Below are 27,949 nucleotides of genomic sequence, written 5' to 3' on the forward strand. Positions count from 1 at the left end.
TTTCAGGATTAGCGAGAACTCGAAACGTAAGCTTCTCTCGTCTTACTTTAAGCTAGTTTACGTAAGTTTACCCATGTCCGAGTACTTCGTTTTATGAAGTCGCCTAAGTATAGTCTAAACGGGGAAAGCTGTGTTTCCGGAATAGCACAAAATACCTCACGTAATCGCCCCGAAGAGGGTCTTTGACAGTCTTATGACGAATTGACGCTTTTTAACGACGAAGCACCCACCGGCATCGCTGCATCTCGCCAATAATTGTGCTGCAGAATTTTCTCCCTGAAAAAAAAAAAATTGACAGGAAATAACGTATCGTTATCGCAAACCGCACCAAGTGAGAGCATTGGAGGTGTACCGTTTTCGATTTTGAGAACGACGCGAGGAATTAATCTCTAAAATTTTGACATCGCGCCGGAAATTGCTACGAGAGTTTCTCGAGAGATATAAACATTTCCCGCTACTCGAGCACCCATCTGTTTGTGCGTTTTCCGATTTTAGCTTCACCGCCGTGAACGGAGCTTTTCAGAATTGCAATTGACACGATGCACGCGGCATATCGTGCGTACGACGGAAGGGTCTGACATTTTACGATAAAGTAATTATTTTCGTAAAGCTTTTATACGAGAAAGATTGAACGACGTAGAGGAAGTTACAGTATAGGTACAGAAATATTTTTATTACGTATAATTATCGTGATAGGAACACCAAAGAGAAACGGGAAGGCAACTCGTTGAACTAATTAATTGTACATAGTCAAGTCTGAGGCAAGTGCGAAGCTTGTTACCGAGGCGAATAATTGTAATCGAATAAATATGCCCACGTGTATAGCAGCGTCTCAACGACTAACTGTCCCGTAATGATAAATGACGTTAATTTACGTTCTCGTACCCTACCTATCGAGCTTTCGCGTAGTCGGCCGTAAGTTACTTTTCGATACCGATTGCGGCTGTTATCGCGTACACTTAACATTGTTTTTCGCTGCGGCGAGAAAAACTAGGCGAGTCGCTCCGAAATAAAAGACATTTTTGTACGTCCGTAGTTGCGCAACCGATCTAACCGCACATATGCTTAAGTAGTTAGAATTTCGTGCAATAATTAGACTCTAGGCGCCATTAGTACGCGACGAAAAGAAAATTAAGCAAATCCCGGTTAGCTGCTCGACAATTACGCCGAGTGCGAAAGATGTGCATTTCACGCGAGAACCACCTACCATATCTATGCAAGTCTTGCGAGCAAAAATTATTCGTAATATAAATTATAATTACGAGGTACGACGGTCTCGTACTTTTTAGGACGCAGATGGCTTTGTATTTATGAAAAGGAACGCCGAGGCGGTTTTTGTATGCGACCTTATTCCCCTAATTTGCACTAAAAAAATCCGATATCTGGTCGACTAATTCGGGGCAAATCGACGTTTACAGAGCGACGAGTAACTGCATGTGTTGTATATGTTGTTATGGCACCAATCGTAAGGTAGCACTTATCTTAGTGAATGTAACCGGTTATTGTGACACTACACGAAAGTTAATGTGTTATCCCGAACAATTCTTGTAATCGACCCTTGAGCTGTAACTTTCTTAAGTGCAGGAAGTACATGTAAATACCCTGCGCTGTCTCGGTAAAAAGTTACACGCAAGAGAGCATACCTCGACAAACATGTATAACTCGACCTTTCATTTGTTGAGACGCGTCTTGTCATAAATTGTGTCGGAAAAACAGCTCTAACATAAAAGTAACCCACAGGAAAACGAAACTCTGGCCTTACTCATTGTCAGTGTAGAATACTGTTTGGTAGCAGTGTACCACGGTCAAAGGATTATACAACTATATTTTTTAATCGTATACCTAATCACGGGTTTTTTTATTGTTTAAGATAAATTAGGACGAGGAATCAGTCGAGCGTCTTCGAGAGATTTAATAATAGGAGGAAAGTGAGCGTAATTAAGGAACGAGTCATACGATGTCCAGTACTTGCGGATCGGTTCCGCATTCTCAGAGGCGTATGCCCTCGTTTCCAAGAGTGTGATATAAACATATTAGACTGTATTCTTTTCAACGAGATTCGGTTACATGCAGGTTTGCGATTCTTTTATAAAAATGTATAACCAACGATGTAAGCTTCTCCGGTTTGCACGATAACAAATTTCTTACTTTCTCCTTGCTCAACGCCTGGCAGATAGAATAGCTCTTTGAATTTCGCTCCGAGATAATGGAAAAAACATGTATGAAAATCTCCTAGGATCACAAAATTGTTCTAAGCACCTATACGCTGTCCTATAAGATATCACTAATCACACTTATACATGTATTGATAAATATCGATTACCCAAGAGCCACTGATAAATACTGAAAAGAGTGCTTACCTGAATGGTGCGCCAATGTTTAAGGCTCCGAATGTTTCCTTTTACCGGCTTGCTTAACAATCCAAAATGGTCGTCGAAAATGCGTTCGAGCTGCGCCATGGTATCGACGGGATTAACAGAAATTTTACGGTTTTCTAAGATGCAATCCGCCAGGAATGTACGACTCGCGATTGCCGCTGCCGACCTGAAATGGGAAATTTTATTTGGTAAATAAAATGTACGTACGTCGTGCGAGGAATTGTTACGAGAAACGATATCCGAGAGGGGCTCGCTCGACAAGAGGAGGAAATAATATTATAAGGCTGGAGAGCAGCAGCTGATAGTAGAGTAACGTACGAGGTATAACATTTGATACGAAGAGAGCTACGGTGAATAAAATGGAATCCGGGGAAATTTCTATGTCTGTATACATACATATATCGTACCTAGCATATATAAAAATAAAACTGTGCGTTAAGTTTCACTTAGATTTTCAGTTCACGCGTACACGTTATATGGATAGACACTGTTATCCGAATAACAATGAAATAATAGAAACATAATAGGTAAGGAAACACTTGCAGGCGAAGATGTACTAACATCGGTGACCCTACTAAAATATGTATGTACCGTTGCATCAGTACGATGTCAAACTACTTTATTTATCCAGCATTACTCGTAACTTAGAGCGAACGAGGTAAGGTTAAGCCGTAATGCCACAAACTATTAAATAGTTACAATTATTGTGAGTACCGAGAGTAACACGAGAAGAATAAGAATAGACGTGCGTTACGAACTTGCGGTCCTGGGCGATCTACTTACGGCATTTGTATCTAGGAATTATCGTTTCCATTACCACATAAGTTATCGAACGAGATTGCGGCGCAACCAGTGCGCAAAGTGAGATCACTGGGAAAGCTAATGACATAGAAATTATACGTATTTTCTCAAAAAAAATAATAAAACACCTCTATTGCATATTTCACTGGTCTCGGTTTCATTGAACACCCCCTGATAAGAATATCAGTACGATGATATAACTTTGATCGACGCTACCGATCTCGTGGCCTGTTACGAAGTACTCGAAGAAAGGTATTCCTACTCTTCCCGCGAGCCTACTCTTCCCGTGAGAACGTGGAAGGAATAATAATTTTAAATAATTCGATCGCATTATCACTTATCACCGTTTCATGGCTGGCGTGCACGAGGCGGCGTAATCAAAGGGCTGTCAAAAGTAACACGCTCCACCTAGGATTACAAGTCATTAATATAATAGCTACGCGATGTAAAGAGCCGCAAACCGCCTCAGTGGTTTCCGGAAAGTCATCATGAGCGTTGCAAGAGGAAATACGTATTTCTCCATGGACTTAATATCACTTTTTCTGGGATCAATGGGACTATGGGTTCCTCGGAGTAAGAGGCATCGGCTCATTTTCAAGGTTGCTTTGGCATGTTCCATGTACTGTGTGCTTGTGGGAATCATAATCGCTTCCGAGCTTCTTTACGGCTCTGTCGCGGACACTTTCATTTTCGGCGTAAGTAATGAAACCGTAAATAAATCGAATTCTTCCATTTCATTTGGTACTTTCTTCTTGCCATAGGAATTTTTATACCAGCTTTGCAATATGGCAACGGTGGTCCTGCTGAGTGTCAAATACATGGTATATCTGATAAAGCGCTCACAGTTTACATACGTCATTAACTTTGTCAGAGAAAAATTTTTATACGTGGAAAGAAGCGAGTGGGACACGCAAATGCTGAAGATCGCGGACAAGAAGGGAGTACTCATGGTGTGCATTTTCATTTTTTTCGACCAAATGACCATCGCCTCTTATTTCCTGACACCGATTTATGGTTCGTTTCGTATGAAATCTTGGCCCGCAATTAATTTTNGCAAATGCTGAAGATCGCGGACAAGAGGGGAGTACTCATGATTTGCATTTTCATTTTTTTCGACCAAATGACCACCGGCGCATATTTCCTGGCACAGATTCATGGTGCGTTTCGCATTATATCTTGGCCCGAAATTCATTTTCTAAGGGGGAAATTGTTCATAGAAAACGCTGGAAGAAATGTGTCCGACAGAGTTCCATTGTTCGACGTGAACTATATGATGCCAGGAGATGTTGACGCTTGCGAGACCCCGGTGTTCGAGATCTTTTTTGTTATGGAAGTATGCCTTCACGTAGATACATAACCATAGCCGCCGCCGTTACTTTCTCTTCTCCCTTTCTTCCAGGGAAGTAGTCTAATGTCAAATTTCCGATTCACAGACCGTGGGTCTTCTCTATTTGGGCATCAGCTACTTCATCTTCGATGTCACCCTGACGGTGTTAAACATATTCATCGTGACTGAGTTTAAAATTCTGCAACACAGGGTGGAAGTGGTATTCCAACCCGAAGAGAACCCTGACAAGAGGTATTTACAGTGCCAAGAATTAATAGACTGTATTCACAAGCAGAACGAACTCATCTGGATCGTCGAGAAAATGGAGAACGTATTTTCTATGGTGATCCTCGGACAAATGTTGATGTCGAGTTTGCTGATATGCGTCACAGGGTATGCAGTGATGTCGGTAAGAAAATGTCAAATTTTGGTCCAGAAATCTCTATTATAAGCCTAGCTCGGTATAAAGCTCTTTACCTTTGAAAGGGAATTGCCACGATCGTGAAAACCTGCTTATACGCTGCTCACCTGATGGGTGATTGCACTCAACTGCTGCTGATTACGATATCGTGCAATGACTTAATGACTGAAAGCAGCAACGTCAGCGATGCAATTTACCGGTCAAACTGGTACCTGGTCCCAAACGATTCTTTCGGGAAATTCGTAAGGAAAAATGTCCAGATAATCATGATAAGATCCCAAAAATGTTGCTATCTCTCTGCGGGGGGTTTCGTCGCCGTGAGTCTGCAGACGTTTACCAAGGTACAGATCTTAAATACAGCGGTCACGCAAATTTTCCATTTTTTCCACAACTTGCAAACGTACCTTTCCGTACTTTCTCAAGGTAATGAGCACGGCAGGATCGTACTTTGCTTTGCTGCGGCATTTAGAGGAAGAGGTACCCGCGCCTTAGTACTTGTCGAGGAAATGGCCAACCAAGGAAGCAGGCACATTAATTTCAGTATTTTCCTGCGTACCTTCAAACTCCCGTATTTTTACGGATATTGATTACACTTTGGAGAAATGTAATTTTCGGCCACGGTGCAACCTGCAGTTCAAGTTCATATATTGCATCTCTATCCAGTCAACGCCCTCGGTATTGATTTGCTCCATTCCGTGATACGCCATCCGGGTAAAGCATGCAATGTCTATCGGAAGGTATACTTTCAATTTGGAAACCAGAATCAACCTTAGAAAAAATTCCGCAGTTTATCTCTTTGCCCCTGCAACAACACGCGACACACGAAATACCAAGAAAGTAATCACAGAAACATCGATTCCAATGTAAACGTTAAATAACACACGATAACGAACTCAGAAAAGTACTCCAATTGATCGGATATGCACAAATTATTTTCGGCTGCAAACTACAAATATATATATTCCAATTGAAAAATGTCAACGAGCAAACTTGATTTTTTTCATGTTGATCGTAAATATCATTTCGTGAGAATAATTTTAGATTTTATGGTCATGTTTAAAAATTCTCACGTTTAAGTAGGAATGCGACGGCTCTCATGCTTCATTTGTCGTCGAAATGATCCTGTCATTTTTTGCAAGGCAAATTATACAGAGACCGCTAGAGTACAGATGAGAGCGTGCACTCTGCTTTACCGAGGCAGTATGTATCGGATTCCGTATTACCGGCCTCCGAGAATGACAACCGAGGTTCAATAGGAGCAATTCTCTTATCAAATGCCTTAGATAATACCGATATCGACGTACCATCAGTGGCCAATACTGCTGCATTGGTCGGCAGTATGCTCTCGCGAAAATTGGCACTTTTTCGCAAGGATTCCATTATTTGGAGATGCGAATATGGCAGAAGATCCATTTGTGATAACGGCAGCTGCAATCTTATCGACGCAATCGCAAGTGGCCCATCGAGTACTAATNGGTCTAGTTTAAAAATTCTCACGTTTAAGTAGGAATGCGACGGCTCTCATGCTTCATCATTTGTCATCGAAATGATCCTGCCATTTTCTGCAAGCCAAATTACACAGAGACCGCCAGAGTACAGATGAGAGCGTGCACTCTGCTTTACCGAAGCAGTATGTATCGGATTCCTTATTACCGACCTCCGAGAATGACAACCGAGGTTCAATAGGAGCAATTCTCTTATCAAATGCCTTAGATAATACCGATATCGACGTACCATCGGCGGTCAATGCTGCTGCACTGGTCGGTAGTATGCTCTCGCGAAAATTGGCACTTTTTCGGAAGGATACCTTTATTTGGAGATGCGAATATGGCAGAAGATCCATTTGTGATACGGCAGCTGCATTCTTATCGACGCAATCGCAAGTGGCCCATCGAGTTACTAATATCGCAGGTCTTATATCAAAGTAACAGGGTCAGTCGCCCAGAAGGATCCGCTGTAATTGTAAATTTACAACGTATAGAGAGATATACCAAAGAGAAGGCAATCAGGGGAGAGAGGAAAAAAAAATTGCCGAGATCAAGCGACTCTGAGATATTTCCAGGAAAAGTCACCTGAAATGGAAAGTTTCATTTGGTAAATAAAATGTGCGTACGTCATGCGAGGAATTGTTACGAGAAACGTTACCACACGACAAGAGGAGGATTAGTAACTCGTAACTTGGAGCGGTCGAGGTAAGATTAAGCAACAAACTATTAAATAGTTTCAATTATTGAGCATACCGAGAGTAACACGAGAAGAACAAGAATAGAAATGCCTTACGAAGTTGCGGTCTTGGGTGATCTACTTACGGCATTTGTATCTAGGAATTATCGTTTCCATTCCCACATAGGTTATCGAAAGAGATTGCGGCACAACCAGTGCGCATAATGAGCTCACTGGGAAAGCTAATGATATAGAAATTATACGTAATTTCTTAAAAAAATAATAAAGCACCTCTATTGCATATTTCACTGGTCTCGGATTGTGAAAATAATTTTACCTTTTATGGTCTAGTTTAAAAATTCTCACGTTTAAGTAGGAATGCGACGGCTCTCATGCTTTATCATTTGTCGTCGAAATGATCCTGTCATTTTCTGCAAGGCAATTTGTACAGAGACCGCCAGAGTACAGATAAGAGCGAGCACTCTGCTTTACCGAGGCGGTACGTACAGGATTCCTCGTTGCCGACCTCCGAGAATTCTATTCGACGTGCGATAGGAGCAATTCTCTTATCAAATCCCTTAGATAATACCGACATCGATGTATCATCGGTGGTCAATGCCGTTGCACTGGTCGGTAGGATCCTCTCGCGAAAAATTTCCTTTTTCGAGACGATTCCTTAATTTCGAGGCGGAGAAGTGTTAGAAGATCCATTCGGCTTTATTCTTATCGACGGAATCGAAATTAGCGAAAAAAATCGGAAGTGGCCCATCGAGTTGCTAATATCGCAGGTCTTATATCAAAGTGACAGGGTCAGTCGCCCGGAGCGTTGCGCTGTGATTGCAAATTTGCAATTTATAGAGAGATATACCAAAGAGAAGGCAATCAGGGGAGAGAGAAAAAAATGTCCGAGATGAAGCGACTCTGAAATATTTCCGGAAAAAGTCGGAGGACGCATTTTAATATCGCGAAGGAAGGATAAACGAAACGCAAGCGCGCGGCTCTCGGGAAGATTAAATCATTCAATTCGTCCGCGGTCGTTTATTCCGCACGGGGGCAAATATAATTTCGAAACTCATTCCAGGGGTATCATTATAAAAAATCCTAACTTGGGGGATAAAAATCAATTCCCCGGATCCCGCGATATCGTCGGCCGGGCCAGGGGTTTCGGGGAAATTTCGCATATCCCCCCCTGGCGAGCATATTAAACTCGCAGGAATTAAAATTCCCACGGACGAAAACATGAATTTATTCCCCCGCTTTAGCCTCGACGTGCCTTGGGCGTTAACACTGGGAATGCGGGAAAATCAGGAGAATTTCCCGGAAAAAAGGCCGGATAATGGAGCCCGGATTGATCGCGCGCCGTCAACTATGATTGCGACACTACTTCCTACCCCGAAGAACCAGTCCCCGATATTCCTCGATAAGTGCGCCAATTTCTGCCCCCGTAATAGCCGATCGAATAGCTGGCTCGAGAACAGAGACCCTCGCAATCGGGCGAAGACGATCCAGGGGAAGATGCCGGATTACGAGGAATATCGTTCGGTCACTCTTACGCGATTTTACATGCGACTGATCGGCCTCTGGCACCCGAAAAGCGACCGAGAGAGGACGCTGATGAATCTGGCCCTGGCTTTTGCACTTTTTCAAATTCTTGTCGCATGCGGCATCCAGACATCGGACCTCTACCACACTTGGAACGATCTCTACGTAAGTAGATTAACCTGGGATTAATTTCCTAGCCCCATTTAGCACCTTCCACGCGAGGACCAGGGGCGCACTCCGATCAAAGTTTTTGTCCGTTTATTAATATCATATTGTCTCACTGTTTATATTGTATAAAAACAAAGGCAACCGGTTCCGAAGGGTGGAAATCCTTTTTCGTGCTTTCCGAGAGAATATATAGGAGCTCATATCTGAGATAGGTGGTTCCTTTTTGCCGGGAATAAATGGACGTCATTGCCGGGCATTGCCTCGTTACCTTTCGCGCAAAACGGGCCATCGGCGTCCGGTGAACTTTTTGCTCCAGGAACACGTACCTCCATCGGAGGTCAAGTTTTGTCCACATTAGCCCCCCACCGGCGTGGTAGCCGAAATTGGACCGGCAGAGATGATGGCGAAATGATCGCCGAACGGCGATGGTGGCCGGACCATGACCGACCAGTTCCCCGGGAAATCCATTTATTCTCCCTCTCTCTGTCTCCTGAAAACGTCTTCGATACATCGGGTGAATTTTTTCTAACGTCCGGGTAAAAAGTTTAAGGCTACCGATGAGCTTTCCAGGATGTGGAAAGTTACCCGGCCACGATTTATGTACCTCGAGAGTTCGCTCTTGAGGTCGCTGGCGGAAAAGCGGGCTTTTATTATTACTCCGACATTTTTCCGCATAACCGTGATTTCGGAGCGGAGAGCTCCCAGAATTCGGCCGGCGATGTCGGTACACGAGGGGCGCAAAAATCGGTGAATTTCCCTCGTAATTTTCTGGCTAGCTCGGCGATGCTCGACGTAGCAAGGACTGCGACTATCTCCCTTGCTCCCTCCTCTGTTCGATATCGCGAATTCAAGCACAGGTTTTCCGGCGCCGAAGGGAAAAACGTTTTTCGACCGAGCACGGAACATTCGTAATTCAGAAAGTGCTTTCACGATGGCTGGGAAAATCCCGGATGATGCGCGTTGCTTAGAAGAAGCCACGGCTGAATTCGTTACAAAGTGCGTGAAAAAGTCGGGCTTTCGGTGGTGGGAAATATTTACTTTCCAAATTTCCTTTCGGCCCCCGCGAGTCCATCGTTTTTCCCCAATTTTCCCGTCCCTGAGACTGCGCCCACGTGCCGTTGCATTAGCGTTTGCGCAAAGTTTTTCCTGAAAACACAGGGAGGTGCATTACCGGGTGCAGACGTGAAAATAATGGCCCCCGATCAGCCGAAAAAATCGACGTCGATTGGAGCTATTTCTCCACGAGGGAGACTTTAATCTTGAATATTAATTTCTCTTTGCATTTCTGCCGCGTCGAAAAGTACTCGCAGAACTTCTGGGACCGTGCAGAATATTCCTGTGGTGTTATTAATAAAGCGTGATATGAGTAAAAAGTTGTGTGCTGCAGGCAGTCACCTTGAACATGTGCATCACCCTTCTCATAGTATTGATCTTTCTGAAAATTTCGAATTTCATATATCATCGGAGAACGATGATGAGGATCATATCGTTCGCCGAGAAGAACTTTTGGCAGGTCGATTACGACGAATTCGGAAAGTCGATTTTGCTCGAGTGCGACAGAAAGGGAATGTTGCTCACGTACTTTTTCACAGTCATAGTACAGATGGCTTGTGCAGGACATTTAATTTCTCCGATTGTCGGTAAGGCTATTATTCAAATTCATCTTATAGAGAATCATCTTAAGATTCTTCCCTAATCGGGGATTGCAACATTAAATTTCTGTTATCAGAGAATCGTGGGAAGAACGAAACCGACAGGGTCCTTCCCTTTAAGGTCTGGTTCGACTTGCCTTTATCAACCACACCCTACTACGAAATAACGTTTATAATCGAGGTAAGTATTCATAATCAAGTTATTCCTTGCACCTCTCCTTTCGGTAAGAGGATACGTTTGTTCACTTGTCAGGCCATGGCGGCGTTATACACGACAATTTGTACATTTTGCTTCGACATTTTCCTCTGTACGTTCAACATCCATGCCGCTGGTCAGTACAAAATACTGGCGCATCGAATTAGAAAAGTGGCTGACACTTACCTCATGAAATTGGAATCCAAGAAACCGATGGAACCTGAAAGTCTCCAACTGCTGTACAATGAGTTTCGACAATGCGCTGATCAGCACAGGATTCTGATTTTTTACACGTTAAATCTGGAGCATGCGTTCACAAAACCGCTTCTGAGTCAGCTGATCATGTCCAGCTTATTAATCTGCTTCTCTTTGTTTCAGTTTTTGGTACGTTAATTGTCGCTGCGACATAGAAATCTTCTTGAAGGATCTGCAAAAAATAATCCTGATCATTGCAGGCGTCGCAGACTCTAGTTAATAAGTTCGTTTTCGTCACTCACATCATCGGCAATATCTCCCAGTTATTTATTTACACGTGGGCCTGTCACGATGTCATGGAGCAAAGTTCCAAAATCGCGGAATCCGCGTATCAGATGAGATGGTACCTCCTTTTGCACGACGATGCTGGGAAATTTCTCTGGAGAGGTGTGATGATGATGATCATGCGAGGACATCGACCCTGCGTCTTGACTGCTGGGAAATTCTGCCCGATGAATCTGCAAACGCTCACAAAGGTTCGGCATCGTTAATCGGAAATCATTAATTCCACTTTTCCTGAATGTCTAGGAAGAAAAAAAAAAAATAACTAATTCAAGGTAGTAAAATTTCACCCCTTATTCTTGCGCGGTCTAATTGAATTTCTACGGGGGGAGATGCCTGGGAATTTCCCGCGGAAAAAAAAGTTAGGGCGAACGTAACTCCGGGGATGTACGTGCAAATATAACCAGGAGGGTGTAAAGTTTATTCATTGCAGGAAAATAGTCCTGCTTATAGCGAGCATGCAATTTACCTTCATTTGCAGATACTGAGCACGGCGATGTCTTACTTCACTTTATTGCGACAAGTAAGCGAGGAAGTAGAGTAAGAGGGAAACAAGAATGTCTCGGCTACCTTTTCAAGGAGATCCCAGGTTCAAGATGTTTCTTATATTAAAGCCAGCACCTTCAAGTGAACCATGAAGAATGAACGGACTGTCGTGAGTTTCCATGAAGTACTTGACCCGTCCATTTACACCCGATTTGTAAAAACCCGAGGTTACGCTTCTTCCTAACCCGACTAGGAATAAAATGAAGGAGCCGACATAACGACCTCGAATCCCAAGTTCTTCATTAATTTACAGATTGAATGCACTTGTTTCTTTAATCTCCTCCGCCAGGTAGGGTATTTAATACCTTAATAAATATACGATATATCGTTAAATCATTGAACATTGAATTCGCGTTACACCGTTCTCGGTAGCCGGGGCCATTTGATAGAGACGAATGATTTGAAAAATCGGATAACGCTTCTCACTTTACATTTCCTCCGCTGCGACTAAAGTCCCCGAACAAAAGAGGAATCTACGCAGGTGCCATTTCTGACTATGCGAGGCAAAAGAACGAAGCGGCACATCAAAGGGGCGTCAAGTTTGATGGGCCGTACACGCCATTTTCCACCATTAGCGTAATTGTCGCATATCCAAGAGTGTGGTGCACCGCGACGATGTCAGCAAACGTCAAGATGGCTCCGCGACGAAGAGTACTCATTTCGGTGCGCATGAACCAATTTTTCATGCAAATCGCCGGTTTTTGGATGGCTAAGAGTCCGAGGGAACGATTCGGCATGAACTGCACATTTTCCGTGATGGTCATTGCACTATTCCTCTCAATTGTTATCGAAGGAATGGACCTGTACTATTCTCGTGGAAACTTCTACGTAAGTATGACTCCTAAATGGGGCAGAAATAATTGTTCCATATAATTGCGGTCGCCTTTAACATTTTCTAGGATGCTATTTACATTACCTCCAACCTCGTGGTAGTAATCATGGTTATGTCAAAACTGGTGATGCTGACAATACAACGGGGAGCCATCATTAATCTTATCCAGTACACGGAACGTAACATATGGCAAATGGATTGCGACGAGCAAGAAGACTCCATTTTGAAGAAGTGCGACAGGAAAGGAATCCTTCTGATGTGTACTTTCGTGTTTTTCGACCACGTGACGTTCCTCGGCTTCGTGACACGGCCCGCCTTCGGTAAGTTCGAAGTACTCGTAAGTAATTGGCTATGAAATCTGCAACATAATTATTCAGAGAGCATGAAGGAAAACGGGACAGAACGAGTGCTGCCTTACGACATCTGGTTTGACATGCCTACGACCATTACTCCGTATTACGAGATGCTCTTCGCCTTGGAGGTGACAAGAGTATCGTCTTAATAATTATTTGTCCTCGGGCATTGTCTCAAGAAACACGTTCTTCCGTTCGCAGGTTTTAAATACATACGTCGTCGCAATCTGTTACTTCTGCTTCGACAATTTCCTGTGCTTGTTGAACATCTTCGCCACGGGCCAGTTTCGAATTTTGCAGCGCAGATTGGAAACCGTGTGCGACGTGGACGAGATTACCGACTCGAAATCAATGATCGATGATAATAGAAAATCTTTCGTACCATTCGTCCGCGGTAATAAATTCAGCAAACTGAAGGAGTGCATCAGACTGCACCAAAATATGATCAGATACGTTGAAGAGGTGAAAGCCATCTTCCAAAATGTAATACTAATTCACGTACTACTCTCCAGCATCAACGTGTGTCTCGTGTTATTCCAAGTAGTGGCGGTAAGTGCCTGAAAAAATGTCAGAAGATGTCGGAAAGATTATCTGCGATGAAGATTTACGAGTCGAGACCATAATGTTACTTCCAAAGGACCAAAACTCAGCGACCAGAAGAGTGACGTTCACGGTTCACATAATTGGAACTTTTTGTCAGCTGTTCTCGTTCGCCCTAACCTGCGACGAAATTATTCAGGAAAGTCTGCACGTAGCCGATGCGGCTTACAACGTGAAATGGCACGACTCTTCCGTGATCGACAAGAAACTTGCGACATATTTACAAATCATCATCATAAGAGCTCGTCGCTCCTGCAGCCTGACTGGAGCAGGGTTCTTTTCGGTGTCTCTCGAAACCTTTACAAAGGTAATATTCAACCTGAGTGTATTGCAAACCGACAATTTAACAGCGCACTTCAGGGCAACACTGCGCGATTTCATGTCCCATACGTTATGTACAGCGGCCCGGCGCCCAAGTGTCCATAATAACTCCGGTCATGAAAAAGACGCGGTAGTAATATTTAATGTACTTTTTCAGAAAATACTTTTCCGCATGTGGAGTCACGAAACTCTCGAGGCAATTACAGGTGATGACTAGAGATACTTATTTCAGATCCTGAGCACATCGCTCTCGTACTTCACGATATTACGTCAGAGCGAAGCGTACGTCTCGCTGCACGCATGACGCATTTCCGAGGAGATGTTCGCAGGGACGTTAAAATTGCCTGTATCGAGGAGAGACGTTCCCCATTTCATAACTTTCTTCGGGGAACAACAACACGGCGCTCATACGATTTACTTTGGACAGGTAGGATATCCAGCGAGGCGCGCCCCGACAGTTCGGTGGAAACACTATTTACCGCAATTATTTTCTCTGAAAATACAACCTCCACGGCAGGTTGGTACGGGGTCACGAGAAAACGAATCCCCGGGAAAGAGATCTCTAGGGAACGGAAGTCTCCCTTGGAAGTCTTTAGAGCCTCCAGCCCTCTCTTAACGTCGCTCCTCGGACTGCCATTTTTGATACAAAAATAATACGGAGGAATTTCGATTGAACTTTGAAAATCATTTAGCGTGTCCCCACCACAGTACTCGTGCCTTTGGAGGCAGACGATTTTAACGTGGAAATATTACGAAAAATCCCATTGAAAAGATCCTACAAAATTTTAAAAAGAGGCACTTACCTTTAGGACAGCTCCGGGATGCATTCGTTACCACTTTGGCGGCAGAAATTAAACCAGGAAAAAATCCATTCAGAGTTTCAACAGGTGTCCTTGGAAAATAGGCAGACGTACGGATTTTAGGTAAAAAGGGGGACGCGATATATTGGACGTCTTAACGGTACCGGGGGGACTCGTAGATTCCTTATCAGGTGGATTTCACACCTGGATATCTTATGATAAAGGACGCCTGCGCAAGTTCCGCAGAAAAATATGGGAATTCTCTTTCGGTACCTGTAATGACACGGTAAGAGTTGCATACGCGCGAGGGTAGACTTGTATAATTTGCAAGGTGCATTTATAAAAGCGGAGGCGAAGAAGATCAAAGAACCAAGAACGACCGGTCAACGTATGTCCCCTGTCGCACCTGTGATTAGCCGTCATTATCAGTACCGTTTTGACATCCTTGCAAGAGGGGTTATCCATAATGTCAATGAACCCTTTTGTCATGAGTCTCGAAAATGCCTTCTCGCGTGGATCAGTTTTCCGCGATAAAGCTGATAAAGATCCTGATGAAATTTAACGGCCTCTGGTACACGGAGAGTCCTCGCGAGCGATTAATTTCTAACGTTGCTTTGATCAATGTAATAGTGGTAATGATCGTGGCCCTGTTCACCAAAGGGATGGATTTTTTCTTCTCCCTTAACGACCTTATCGTAAGCACCTTCGAAATGGAAGGTTACCTATTTTGAAGGTAGCCAAAATGCGAGCGAAATTTCGTTTGCAGGCTCTTACATACAACGTACCCGCTGCCAGTACGGTGCTAAGTGAACTCATCAAGCTCCTGATTTTAACCTTCTACAGACCTCGGGTTCAAGCGTTCAACGAGTTCACGGATAAGTTCTTTTGGAAGACCGAATACCCTTCCATTGACAGGAGGGTGCTGAAGAGTTGCAACATAAAGAGTTTCATCGGCTGCATGATATACTGTTTGATAGCTCAAGTGATCACTTGGCATTACATTACCGTGCCTATAGTTGGTGGGTCTACGTACATTTACCTCTCGAAACGGTAATCATCAATAGGAGTTAACCAGGCACGAGGAAACGTTTTATCCCCTCTGGGTTTCAGTGTCTGTCGGCAAGAACGTGTCCGAGAGATTGCTGATCCACAAGCTCTGGATCAATTTTCCTTTCCAAGAGACGCCGTATTATGAATTGACCCTCGCCTGGCAGGTGATCCGTTAATACATTTATTTTAATCCAAATTTAATCCGATAGAGCAAAAATTGAATCATAATGTCATCAATCATCGAGGCCAGCGAGGTCGGCCGCTTTATCCGGGAGCTTCACAATTAATCTTTTTCCTTACCGGCGCGCATCCTGACGGGCCCCGTTTAAGAAAAACGCATTTTCCTTCGGGATAACCTTATCTCCTTAATTATGTTATATCCCCCGAGCTGTGAGAATATCAGCACTTTAAAAATAACCGTCCATTACAGGGAGGCCGTTTAACGGTTTAATAATCTTACCCATTCCGACAGATACTGGCGACGATATGCGTCTGCCTCTGCACCTCCACCTTCACTTCCTACGTGTACACGGTGAACAATTTCGCTGCAGGTCAGTTCAAAATTTTGCACCGGAAGTTGGAGGCCTCCTGCACGCTGCACCTTCCGGACGGGTCCTCGAACCTGGAGAAAAGCCATTTCCAAATCACTTCCCACGACGCTCGTACCAATCTTAGGAACTGCCTGGAACGATATCGGTTATTGATTGACTACATGAAAACCATGGAGAGTCTGTGCAGTTTCGTCATGCTCACCCAAAGTTTCAGCTCCGTCTTGCAGATGTGCTTCTCTGGGTTTCAAATAATGCTGGCGAGTAGTTTTCCAGAAAAGTTCTCTCTTCTCGAGATATCCAGTTTCAGTTGGAGTCACGCTACTCGAATTGCTCTCCAATCAAGCGTTCTTGCTTGCAGGGAATGGGGACCTCCAGGTCCGCGACTATTCTCAGCATCGAGTACTGCACCAACAGCATCCTGCAGATCTTCATGTTCGCGTCGTCCTGCGACGAAATTATTGTCAATAGCACGGCCGTGGCTGAAGCGATTCTCAAATCGAGTTGGTACTCTCTACCTTGGGACGGAAGCGGGAAAGCATTTAGGCAAGAATTGCTCATCTTGGTCTGCAGAGCTCGTCGGCCCTGCGTCCTGACCGTCGGCAAATTCTGCCCCATGTCGATGGAGACCTTCAAATCGGTAAGAATAATTTTCAACGGCGAAGATATCAAACAGGCTAAATAACAAAGATTAACTTACCTCGACTTTCGACTTCCAGATCTTGAGCACGGCAGCGTCGTACTTCACGGTCCTACGCCAAGTGAACGAATCGAAATCGGCGGACCATTAACAGGGAGCACGATGAACGCGATGTTGGAAATTCATTATCTATCGGAAAAAGAACTGGCAATAATAAATACAAATTCGAAGCAAACGAAATTAACGTGTTTACGGAAGCGTTAGCTCGAGCTCTCGCGTTTAACCAGCATAAATAACTAAATAGGTACATTACGGCCCGGTAATTCGACCTTTGGTAACTCGTATTTAGGGGAATGCACTCGGGGAGAGTGAACTCTCGTTTGGTTTTCATCGTAAAAAACGATCCGAGCAGGAATACCGATCGTAAATTAAGACCCTCTCACCTGAACCCGCAGTACCAAATATGAATCGGCATTGATCCAGGTGCAAGGTAATAATTGTCGATGGGATGTAGCCGTCTTGTGCGACGACATTGCAGTCTTATCGCTCAAGGATCGGTATATGGGGTCTAACTACACCCACCATTAGTGATATCACAGTTATTACCGGCATTGAAAAGAAAAAAAAGGCAGGGTTCTGGACAAAACGACACCGGTAATCACAATGCGATCGCATGTCGTCGCAAGCAGATCGCGTGACGTCCTTTCGGCTATTATTATTTTTTTCTAAGAGTCCTCGGTTTCCCGAGGGCGAACAATAGGAGGAAAAGTTTCATCAACTTGCCTCTATCTTTCCACGTGCCGTACGATGTTCATCGGTAGAGTTATGACAAGCATCGATTTTTACCACACTTTCGGGGATGTTTACGTAAGCGCCAACGCAAATTTGCCAGGGACTATCCGGTGCATTTCGAGGATTACAGGAAGGATTTGCAGGGTGTTACATCGTGCATCTGCGCGATCGTCCTCTCCTTGGGGAAAGTTACTATTTTCCTGTCCCCGCGACGCAAAGTTATCGAGATGATCGAATTCATGAACGGCACCATCTTCAAGTCCAAGCAAGACAAGGACGTCGTGGGTATTTAACGCACTTTTTTTCAGGCATGTCGAGGGATATATACCGCGTTAATCGCGTCCCCCTTCAAGAATTTAATCAACGCCTCAACATCCAATCCATCCCAGGACGCTGCCGAGGCTCACTGCAAATTTGAAAATTACATAAAACAGCATGAACAATTAATCTGATTCATACAGAAGATGGAGAATATGTGCTGCTATATTATCCTCATACAGGGGATTGGGTCCTTTGTGTTGATATGCTTCAGCGCGTTCCAGCTGTTCCTGGCAAGTACCCCGAAACTCGTACCCTCCACAAATCTTGATCCCGATGATGAAAAACTGTCCCTGTGACCTGGTTTTACCTAGGGTGCGGAGACTCAGCTGCGCACCAAGATGAACGTCATGTTCGTTCTCCTCTCGATCTCCGAACTTTTCATGATAACTTGGTCCATCAACGAGATTGTCGTCCAGAGCTTGGTGGTCGCCGATGCGGCTTATGACACCAACTGGCATCTTCTGTCTTACGAGAAAGACGGAAGGACTCTCAGGATAGAACTGATCCTGCTGCTAGTGCGAGCAAGGACCCTGCTATGTCAGTCTCGGCAGGTTCGGCCCGATGTCGTTGGAGACGTTCAAATCGGTAATCCTGAAATTTATCGGTCATAGGACACCATAAGTAATGGCTCCTTTCCGCTGTAGATTACCTGTAGATTATAAATGGTGCCGGTTACTCGGTACACTCGAGGTCCAGGGGTCACTTCGTATAATGTCTCGTTGCTCGTTCTTGACACAAGATGGCGACTTTCCGGAGTCCCAGGGGAGGGTGTCGGGTAATAGGACAGGGGCGCCGTCCCCAGAGGTCGAGGGAAACTATCGGAATTGTAGAAACTATCTATCCACAATTACTTGGGTACAGGGGAGGAACGGTGCCAGGATCAATTACCAAGTTTGCCGGCGATCACCAGAATATCATCCCTGTACGGATCATTCGCTTGAAATAAACCCGATTTCTAACTTGACCCTCCCCACACCTAGCTCGTATTGAACCCTGCTCTAATTCCGGCGCTTCCAATTAATCCTTAACCGATCTACCACCGGGACAGAATTTACGGGAGAGAAAAAACCCAGGTACTACTAGGTGATCCTCCTTTTCCCAGGTTATGTTGTCGGCGGCCTCGTCCTTCACTCTGCTTCGGAACATCAACGACTAATAACGACCCTCAATCGCTAGAGATGAGACGAAAACCGAGTTCTCTGTCCTCCCTTCCAGGACTCCGAATTATCTCCGTGAATAAATACCCAGAAAGCAATCCAATGGAGCAAAGACGGCAATTACTCGTTTACAACGTCGATCGAATGGGTAACCCCGCTATTAATGATAATGGCTGTACGCGTTCCGATATGTTTTCCTGGGAATGAAATTACCTTATAAAATGTAGGAAAACGCATGAAATTGCAAAGAAAGGTGTCGTGAAGTCGTTTGATTAAATTATAGCAAGGGTGCGATGCAAGGACGAGACCGGGTAAAATGTTTCGTCCTGTCGAGGGACTGTGAAATTCATCTCGTTCGCGTTATCATTGCTCAGCTTTTAATATTTTCAAGCAAGTGAATATGGCTTGACACGGGCTTCGCGGAGCTTAAATATATACAGCGCCGCTCTTTAATCTCCTACAATATTTCTAATGGACAGTACGGGGTCTAATCTAATTCCCTCGGCTTCATTCGTTTCTCATGTCAGCCACCATCTTCTTTAGCAACTCCACTCCTTCACCGTTGGCTGTTCTATATCCGGGGGCTGAACTTTTCACCTTTTCCATCCACCGGTCGACATTTTTATACCCTCCCAAGTCAAATCCGAGAGCCTGAAATGCAATTTCATTTAACACCTCTACTATCTTAAATAGTAATAGTAATTAAACTGAGATGAAACGTCTCGCAGAAGAGTATCAGCCAGGTTACGAGACGAGTGATTCGAATCTCACCCAGAGAAAATTAAAGGAATTAACTCTTTCGATAGGGACGAGCGGAGACGATAAGATGATCGATCTCTAGCCTAGGCCGATCGGTTTTAATCCGATGCCTTATCGGATTTCTTAATATCGCTGAAACCAGAAACTTCCGAGAAGTGTCTCGATGCCTTCCGGGATAAAGATTACCTACCGCTCTCCAAGTCATTAAATGTGATAGATATCGCGTTTCCTGTTATTTCTTGGATCCATTTCCGTGGATCCAGTATTATCGATATAGTTCGATACAAAAGGAAGTTCTTATTTCATGGGGGAAAAAAAGAAAGAGCTCTTACCACAGCCGTAGAAACCGAGGCTGCCAAAGCAAGATCGGCGATTGTTAAATTCCGACCCACCGCATAATCCTGGCCTTCCAAAAATTTCTCCAACACTTCAAAAGCGTCCTTCAATTTCTCGTACTGATCCTGGTCGTATTCTGCTTGCTTTTTGAAAATCACCGGATACTGGAATAAAATATCGATATGATTTCGGGAAATAATTTTCATTAAATTCCGCCCGCCATTCTACCGCGGCATAATTTGCATTCTTTCCCCTGGGATGTAAAAACTAACGTAATATGCTGCCAAATTATTGTACAGGGTACCGATGTCGAAGTGCAATCTCTGATTAATCAGCGCTCGAATATCGGGATTTTTCGGGTAGAGTCGGGCATTCTTGCCATATTTGTCCACGAGGTAGCACATGATAGCCCGGCTAAAACAGATAATGTATGATAATTATATTGCAAACCAGGTGTGCGGTGCGAAGCGGCAATATGGGATTTAAATCTGTATGCTTTATATCGCGCATTATTTATCCAGCCAGCAAGATGAAAATAAACCTGGGAAATTACGCTTCACCACTCTGACCTTTCCGTTAATCTGTACTCGGCGTCCACGAGGAGAGGAATCGTCTTCTGTGGATTCAGCTATGGTGAGAAAAATGTACGATAAGAAAGAAATTCTAATTCGACGGATTTTAATTCAACCATGTACGAACCTCTATAAATTCCGGCTTATGGTGTTCTCCAGAAAAAATATCGATATATTTAAGGTTCAAGGGAATGCCGATCGCCTCTGCTGTCAACATGACAGCACGACACGGTGGACTCGCTGGCATGTAATACAAGTCAGGAGCCATGTTCACCAAGGCGGATTCACTGTAAAAATAATTTCTTCTTACCTTGCCGGTTAGATTAAAAAATTTATTTTTCTCAATTTTCAGCTCTTAAACGGCTAAACGATTCATCGCGCTTCACCGTTAAAACATCGGGCCACTATCATCATTAGGGAATCGAATCCCTTTAGTGAAAATTCGTCAGTGTACCCTTGATTTGCCGCGTCATAAATTATTGCACGTTCAATCACCCGTTGAGTAATGTACGTTCGGCGTATTGGCGATTCATTGGCGTAATTGAAACACATCGATTTGTAATGCATACGATATAACTCTTTTACAGGACGACCGCGGCGCGCTGGGAAGTTTCATCCATTTCCACGTTTTCATCGAAAAATACGATAATTGCACTTCGGCCACGTACGAATGCCTTACATCGGCACAGTCAGGGTCATTTAACATACCCTACATTAAGTAATATAGGCTGCGGTATAAGAATTACATTAAAATTCAATCTACAGAGTTGGGCGGATCGATATCGCGTTATTTTCGTAGTAACCCTTGTTTCCACGCAAAAGACCGCGAATCGATTTTCCCACACTCTAAAAGTGAAACCGCTCTGAAATCACGATACAAGTGCGACAAAAATCCACCAAGTTAGCCGATAATAAAAAATACACAGGGTGAGATCCAGGATAAGAAATTCTTCTTCGCGAGGAAAAAATGAAATAAATGGAAGGCGCTTCTTGTCGAATGAAATATCACTGTAAAATATATTTTTGCGGTGTACCTGCAGGTCTTACAGGCGTATACAACACGAACTACGTCAATAAACTAAACCCGAGGACCGTCTCGAAAGAAACACGTGTGCTCGAACGTGTAGTCCTCGCTCCCACCCTCGTTGCTCGATCGATGTCGAATTTCACACCACCGGAGAACCCCTGTTGAGTGATTGGAAATTCGAAATTGGCTGTAGGACTCTCGAAATGTTCGGACAGTTATCGCGCCGCTCATGAGCCTGATGATCCGGGATAAAAAATAGTCTTTGACAAGCCCCGGCAATAATAGTCCTACCGATCACAGTCGGCCGAGCCTGATAACGCGGATGCACCGGCTCGACTAAATATACGACAATTGTGGAATAGCGGGATGCACTTGAGCGCACCCGTGTATAATCACACGAGTCGTGGCTATGCATATCGTCGATAGATCAAATTAATCTCTCTTAATACGTCGAGCAAACCGGGCAGAGGCATCAAGTGGAAGCGAGGATTACCGAAACGTTTCGCGAAAGGATTACCAAAAATTAACGACGGACGCAAGGGCGGTACGCAATGCGTCAACTTCAATTCGCAACAAAGTGAATTCAAAGCCGAAGCGAGGCCATGCAAGTGGTGGAGTGGATTTGACTTTTTTTTATGTATTTTTATTTTTTTTTAAGGGAACCCCGCGACCGCGTAAAAATCTGCCAAAGCTCATTCGGCCTGGCAGAGGTCAGAACGTCGTGTATAAAACGTGTAAAACCGCGGGATAGAAACAGCCGTCGAGGGAGTCGCCGGATGTGGGACGGAAAATGGTAGAATGTAGTACAACTGTCAGAGTTCACCGAGTTATGATTCATTAGAGTTCCTGTAAATGAACTGCAGACCGGGATGTGGGACGCCGGCCAGGGTCGTGACGAGTGGGTTCTCTCGCAGTTGACAACTCGTGGATGTAATTGACATTCGAATCTGCTCCAGGATCTGGCAGACCGAGGGACTCCCTTCGACCATTCTACTCGGTGAAGCAACAGCCTCGATAATCCGGTGCAATAATGATTTATTTCGGGAGTAATTGGTACACCGCTCCGGGTCTTGCGCGAGATAGCTTAATCACTAATCGGAATTAATTTAAGGTTCACGGAGAGATACATTTACGATGCAAGGACGGACTTGCGTCCGGCACTATCTAACGACGAGATGAGATAAAGCTAATCCTAGGCTATCGCGGGTTCACTTCTTCGCCAGCCTCTCCTTGAGCTCGTTGAAGGCCTTCAGACCTTCGCCATTCGTCTCCTCGTACTTCGGCGCCTCCGACTTGATCTTTTGGAACCACTTGGAGACGTTCTTGAATTTCCCGAAGTCGTAGCCCATCAGCTGAAAGGAAAGAAATCGACGAGTCGTTTATGTACTCTAAATCAGAGCAAGAAAAATATTCGAGGGGGGTGCTCCTCCCTTGAGGTTCCTTTAAGAATCTTGGAACGTACTCGCGAGCGAGGAAGGTACTCACCTCACAATTGGATACCGTGACCACAGTGGCCAGATCGGCGATCGTAAGGTTCTTTCCGACCAGGTAATGCTCCCCGTTGAGGATTTTGTCAAGGAAGTCGAAGCCGCTCTCGATTTTCTTGAACTTCTCCTCGTCCTTTGGCGCTCCCCCGAAGATGATAGGGTACTGCGGGATAACGTTATCGGTTGGCTTTGAATTTTTATCTCCGGGGGTATCGGACGAGTGTCGGCCTGATAAGGTCGCTAAGTATGCCGGCAAGATCGAAGAAGGTGAGTACTCACGTAATAGTCTGCGAATGACTGGTAAAGGACGCCCATGTCGAAGTAGAGCCTCTGGTTTACGAGGGCACGTTTCTTCGGGTCTTTCGGGTAGAGGGAATCGTTTTTACCGTACTGGTCCACCAAGTAACCCATGATCGCCCGGCTGTAAAAACCAGAGGGTCACTTAAAAGTGAAACAACCCGGAAACGTGGACGCACTACGATACGATCCCACATCTTCTCCTTGACAAACGGTCTCCGGCCGACATTTCGTGAGGGACCTACAAACCAGTGTCCTAGCAATCGCCCTCCAATTTATCTCCGATTAATCGGCCCCATTTTGTGGCGCACCGCGGATCCCATACGTAAAACCGCCCCTTGTAAATAAAAGCATAAACAACGGGGGCCGCAACGAGCCGGGAATTATCCTTCCAGGGGACATTTTTCGACCTGGAGGAATGGATTTTGCATTTTTAACCCGCCCAAGTTCGGCCATTTTTCTCGGGGATGGAACTTCCCCGCAACTTGGAAACTACTCGAGGCATAATGCCCAGGTGGAACCTCCCGGAGTGGACAGTTCGGGTAAGTCGGTTTCGGTTTTGACGGAAGAATTTTCTAATAAAGATCGGCGAAGCTCAATCGATCGCTGCTCCTTTATTCCGAGAGCCAAGGAGCCCCGAGTTGGCCACATTTCCGTACGGCTCGCGAGATGAAATTCTTCCTCGAATTTGCAGGATGCCGAATAAATGTCCGGAATTCCACTAAGTCGGGGGGAAAAAATATAGAAAACGTGGGTTTACAGTCGATCGGAGATGCGTGGAGAGATAAGCGATCTGAGCTTTTATTGCCATTGCTTTCGATAGGAATTTTACCGAGAAAGCGCCTCGTAAAAGGCTGTAAAAGTCGGCCGGTGTACACGACCGGATAAAAGGAGTCTGTAAACGTATACGTAGCGTGAATGGCTTAAATGAGTCTCACCTCTCCCAGAGATAGAAGCCATTATCGTCCATTGTCGGCACTGTGTGCTGAGGATTCATCTGAAAAACAGAAATAACATGACGCATTTGCATCCCACCGCGAGATGCCTGCATTCAGCCCCGAGAAACAAATGCAATGCAAAACTCGCCCTCTGGCAGGAATAAAATTCCTGGACAAGAAGGAAAATTATCACCGACATCCTCCACCATTTTCCTGATTACACGTTGTCGTCGCTCGAAGGTTATTACCGATCGTGCTTGTCGATAAAATTCCTATCAGTCGGTCATCGCCGACTCGTGCAGCCCCGCGGAAGTCGATAGAATTTCGTATTCAATTTTCGTCTTTAATTAATTATATTCATTTTTTTTCTTTTTCTGCGAAACTTGAGCATGATATTTACCTTGATAAATTCTGGCTTAAGATGCTCGCCTTTAAACAGGTCGACGTTTTTCAGGTTCAAGTCGACCCCAACGGCGGCTGCGGTCAATCGCACAGCGCGACATGGCGCACTTCCGGGAACTTGGTACAGATCGATGGGCATATTGATAACTGTAAGGAAAAATAACGTCGCGAGAATTAATACGCGATACAGATGGGAGTCCAGGAGGGCGATATTTCTCTCGGGTCTTCGGTCGATTTGTTCCAGCTCGTGGTGCGAGGTCTACGAGAGAAGTCGCCGTATCATTTGTCCCCTCCGCTATCGGAACCAACTGTTAAACAATTACGTCTTCCTTTTCTTTCCAAGGTGCACAAAGCGCGTCCAACGCCTGAGTAAAATCAAGGACGGTCCGCGCAATTTCAATTAACTTTTCCCCGGCGCGAGTTCGCTCCTCGAGGTCGAATCCTTCAATCCACAATTACCGAGCGAGTCGAGTTTACTCGCGGCTAATTTATAACACTCGAAGGCACCGCTCGAGGCTGAAGTAATGAACAAGAAATATTGTTTCCCAGGGGACTTAATGAGACTTCCGATCCCCGGACGGGGCCGTAAAAAACGAAATCGCGAGTGGCCCGGGAAACTTGAATTCCCCTTCGGTCCACTTATTATAACTAATAAACGTCGCGTCATCACTCGTCTCATTAGGCTGCAGTGCTTTTTTATTAACCGTAAAAACCGTGGCACTCGCTCCCCGGACAATTTTCATTTCACCGACTTTATAACGCCGTTTGTCAGGGAACTGCGTTATCATGGAGAAATATCAGCGGTCCCGTGGATCCGGAATTTTTAAAGAAATTCTTAAAAATATATATTCCCGTCACGTCCATCCCCCGGCATGGCGTTCCACGTTTCACAAATTTCTCTCGCCCTTTAACCCTTTGAACACGGAGCCATTTCGACATACGGGCGAAATTCGTCTGACCGTGCAGGCAATATTGGACCAAACGTCCGGCGCTCTTAGTAGCCAAAAGGTTAACTTTCTTCGATCGAGCACTGATCGCCGTTTCTGGCCACGTTTAAACGTCTGTCCGTCACTTCTAGAGTACCGCTGTCTCGGATCCCTCGGAAAACCGAGTTTTCGGTGGGAAACACTCGCAGTGGTTTTCGCACTGGCCGGACAGACCGCGAGTTCGGGGATGTCGCAAAGTTTCCGCGACATGGAGGATACGGGATAGTATCGTTAGCCATGACACACCTTATTGAACGAGCTCGGGCTTCCTTCACTCTCTGAGAACCGCAGACTGTCTAACCGACTCTGGCTTCAACTCCTGTTTATAAGCGGCATCGCCAGCTCGCCCCACGCTCCTTGCATGACGCAGCAATGTCAGATAATATCGCTTAGATCGATGGCCCTATCGATCGATCGGCACAATGGCTGCATTTTTCTCTACACCGAGAAAAAGAAAATTCACCGACCAAACAAACGCGCCTTTACCCTTTGGCTACTAAGAGCGCCTAAAGGCGCCCAACATTCGGTCCAATATTGCCTGCACGGTCAGAGGAATTTCGCCCATATGTCGAAATGGCTCCGCGTTCAAGGGGTTAAATAGTGCCAAAGAAAAGTATTTATAATTAAAAGAATAATTCCAGTAAGTCGTCAGAATTCCCGAAGAAACGTCGCGTACAATTTCTATCGAATCATTATTCTTCGAATTAACAAAATATTCGTCGAGTGCCGTTCAAGGAAATACTGCTCTGGTTCGGTGAAAATGTTTTTTTTTTCTTTTTTTTCCAGGGTTTTAAGGAAGACAGATTGCGGGATTTTTTCATACACAATTTTCGTATCGTCGGTAAAGCACGCCAAGAGAGTGGTTTTCCTTCGTGGAAGAGGCTGGCGAGGGTGCTGGGAATTTTAGGGGATGGAGAACCTCAAGGTCGCTCTTAAGTGCTGCAGTTTATTTCGCTTTGCCTCACTTATGCCGGGTGTTAATGTTTTTTTCCGGAATGTCGGAGGGCGCGGAAATACTCGTGTAACAGGTGTAGGGGTGCTCGACTCGATACGACAGAGTTTACCCTCGCGAAAAATCGCCCACACAAGGAAAGAACCGCCAGCTACGTGACGTATCAATCGGCCCGATTTCGCTCGATTTTCTTCCAATAGGAGCAATTAATCCGGTCCCATCAATTACAATCGGTGCGATGGGCGATCACTCGCAATCAGGTATTGCCGCGTGTGCAATCGATCAGTGAATTGTAATCGAATGGATTGAATAGGTGCCCTTACTTGGGAAGATTCCTCAAAGTGGGCTTAAATTTCTAGGTAATAGAAACGAAGGTGAAATTCCCATTTTTTCCGGGCACTCGCTTTTCCATTAGGCTAATACGCTCGGCTGAAAATAATATAAAAATTCTACGGAGTCGATGAATTTTTATTTACCAGTTTTCACCTGCAATTTACCGGCAGGTAAGCATTATTCATGCGCTAACCCAGATTTTCACTTTCCCTGGTCTTGTTCTCCGGGAAACTTCCCGACGAGGTCAACTCCTCGTGGAAAAACTCGGCTAACTCGGTTTCGGGAGGAAATTAAAGAAAGTCAGATTGCGTCGGCAATATTTCCCATTATTCCGGGATAAACTTGAGGAAGGTACGAGAGGCACCGAGAGCGCCTTCTGGATGAAAAAAGATACGCAAGTCACTCCGCTGAGTAATACGGAACGGCCGTTCTACGGTTCGAAACGAATCACCGTGACTGTCAGAAATATACGAGGGATAGACGTGACTCGAATGGTATCCTCCTTGTCACAATGACCAAGAATACCTCGAGTCTCTGCCGGATGGTTTACAAGACCCGAAGACCGTCTTATCGAGAGCTCCGTTATGAAATGCAAAATAAACTCGCGCGGACGGATCCCCGATAGCGGGAATTATTTCCGATCGATTTCGCCTTCGGACGCCTTTACAATAATTCCCAGCGAGAGATAACCGTTCGCCTCGTACAGGGAAATTTT

The 27,949-nt window shown here is 44.9% G+C and overlaps 5 protein-coding genes across 5 annotated transcripts; 3 read left to right on the forward strand and 2 right to left on the reverse strand.

The window, feature by feature from the left end:
* The first annotated feature begins 4,252 nt into the window (after window positions 1–4,252).
* On the forward strand, window positions 4,253–5,593 carry LOC105701382 (odorant receptor 13a-like). The gene is made up of 4 exons (XM_012428095.2): window positions 4,253–4,512; window positions 4,613–4,915; window positions 4,993–5,268; window positions 5,351–5,593. The coding sequence occupies exons 1-4, from the start codon at window positions 4,270–4,272 to the stop codon at window positions 5,417–5,419; spliced, it is 891 nt and encodes a 296-aa protein (XP_012283518.1). The 5' UTR covers window positions 4,253–4,269; the 3' UTR covers window positions 5,420–5,593.
* A 2,987-nt stretch (window positions 5,594–8,580) lies between these two features.
* On the forward strand, window positions 8,581–17,071 carry LOC105701117. The gene is made up of 16 exons (XM_012427561.2): window positions 8,581–8,797; window positions 10,188–10,440; window positions 10,530–10,633; window positions 10,706–11,032; window positions 11,104–11,379; window positions 11,667–11,726; window positions 12,631–12,883; window positions 12,941–13,044; window positions 13,118–13,465; window positions 13,617–13,823; window positions 15,159–15,332; window positions 15,404–15,656; window positions 15,748–15,851; window positions 16,160–16,495; window positions 16,597–16,875; window positions 16,955–17,071. Exons 1-16 carry the CDS (start codon window positions 8,606–8,608, stop codon window positions 17,024–17,026), a joined length of 3,342 nt encoding a protein of 1,113 aa, XP_012282984.2. The 5' UTR covers window positions 8,581–8,605; the 3' UTR covers window positions 17,027–17,071.
* Window positions 12,440–14,203, forward strand: LOC105701116 (odorant receptor Or2). Its single transcript, XM_023433495.1, has 6 exons — window positions 12,440–12,559; window positions 12,631–12,883; window positions 12,941–13,044; window positions 13,118–13,465; window positions 13,554–13,823; window positions 14,070–14,203. Exons 1-6 carry the CDS (start codon window positions 12,467–12,469, stop codon window positions 14,139–14,141), a joined length of 1,140 nt encoding a protein of 379 aa, XP_023289263.1. The 5' UTR covers window positions 12,440–12,466; the 3' UTR covers window positions 14,142–14,203.
* A 2,428-nt stretch (window positions 17,072–19,499) lies between the features above and the next one.
* On the reverse strand, window positions 19,500–22,207 carry LOC105701276 (glutathione S-transferase 1-1). The gene is made up of 6 exons (XM_012427897.2): window positions 21,847–22,207; window positions 20,940–21,099; window positions 20,810–20,868; window positions 20,513–20,654; window positions 20,237–20,404; window positions 19,500–19,796 (listed from the first exon to the last, which is right to left on the reverse strand). Exons 2-6 carry the CDS (start codon window positions 21,078–21,080, stop codon window positions 19,653–19,655), a joined length of 654 nt encoding a protein of 217 aa, XP_012283320.1. The 5' UTR covers window positions 21,081–21,099; window positions 21,847–22,207; the 3' UTR covers window positions 19,500–19,652.
* Window positions 22,208–22,857: 650 nt separating this feature from the next.
* On the reverse strand, window positions 22,858–26,289 carry LOC105701277 (glutathione S-transferase 1-1). The gene is made up of 6 exons (XM_012427900.2): window positions 26,196–26,289; window positions 24,962–25,110; window positions 24,562–24,620; window positions 23,606–23,747; window positions 23,325–23,489; window positions 22,858–23,191 (listed from the first exon to the last, which is right to left on the reverse strand). The coding sequence occupies exons 2-6, from the start codon at window positions 25,100–25,102 to the stop codon at window positions 23,048–23,050; spliced, it is 651 nt and encodes a 216-aa protein (XP_012283323.1). The 5' UTR covers window positions 25,103–25,110; window positions 26,196–26,289; the 3' UTR covers window positions 22,858–23,047.
* Window positions 26,290–27,949: the final 1,660 nt, after the last annotated feature.

This window comes from Orussus abietinus, unplaced genomic scaffold (assembly GCF_000612105.2).
Source record: "Orussus abietinus isolate OABI.00-Male unplaced genomic scaffold, Oabi_2.0 scaffold5, whole genome shotgun sequence".
In the NCBI taxonomy this organism is placed as follows: Eukaryota; Metazoa; Arthropoda; class Insecta; order Hymenoptera; family Orussidae; genus Orussus; species Orussus abietinus.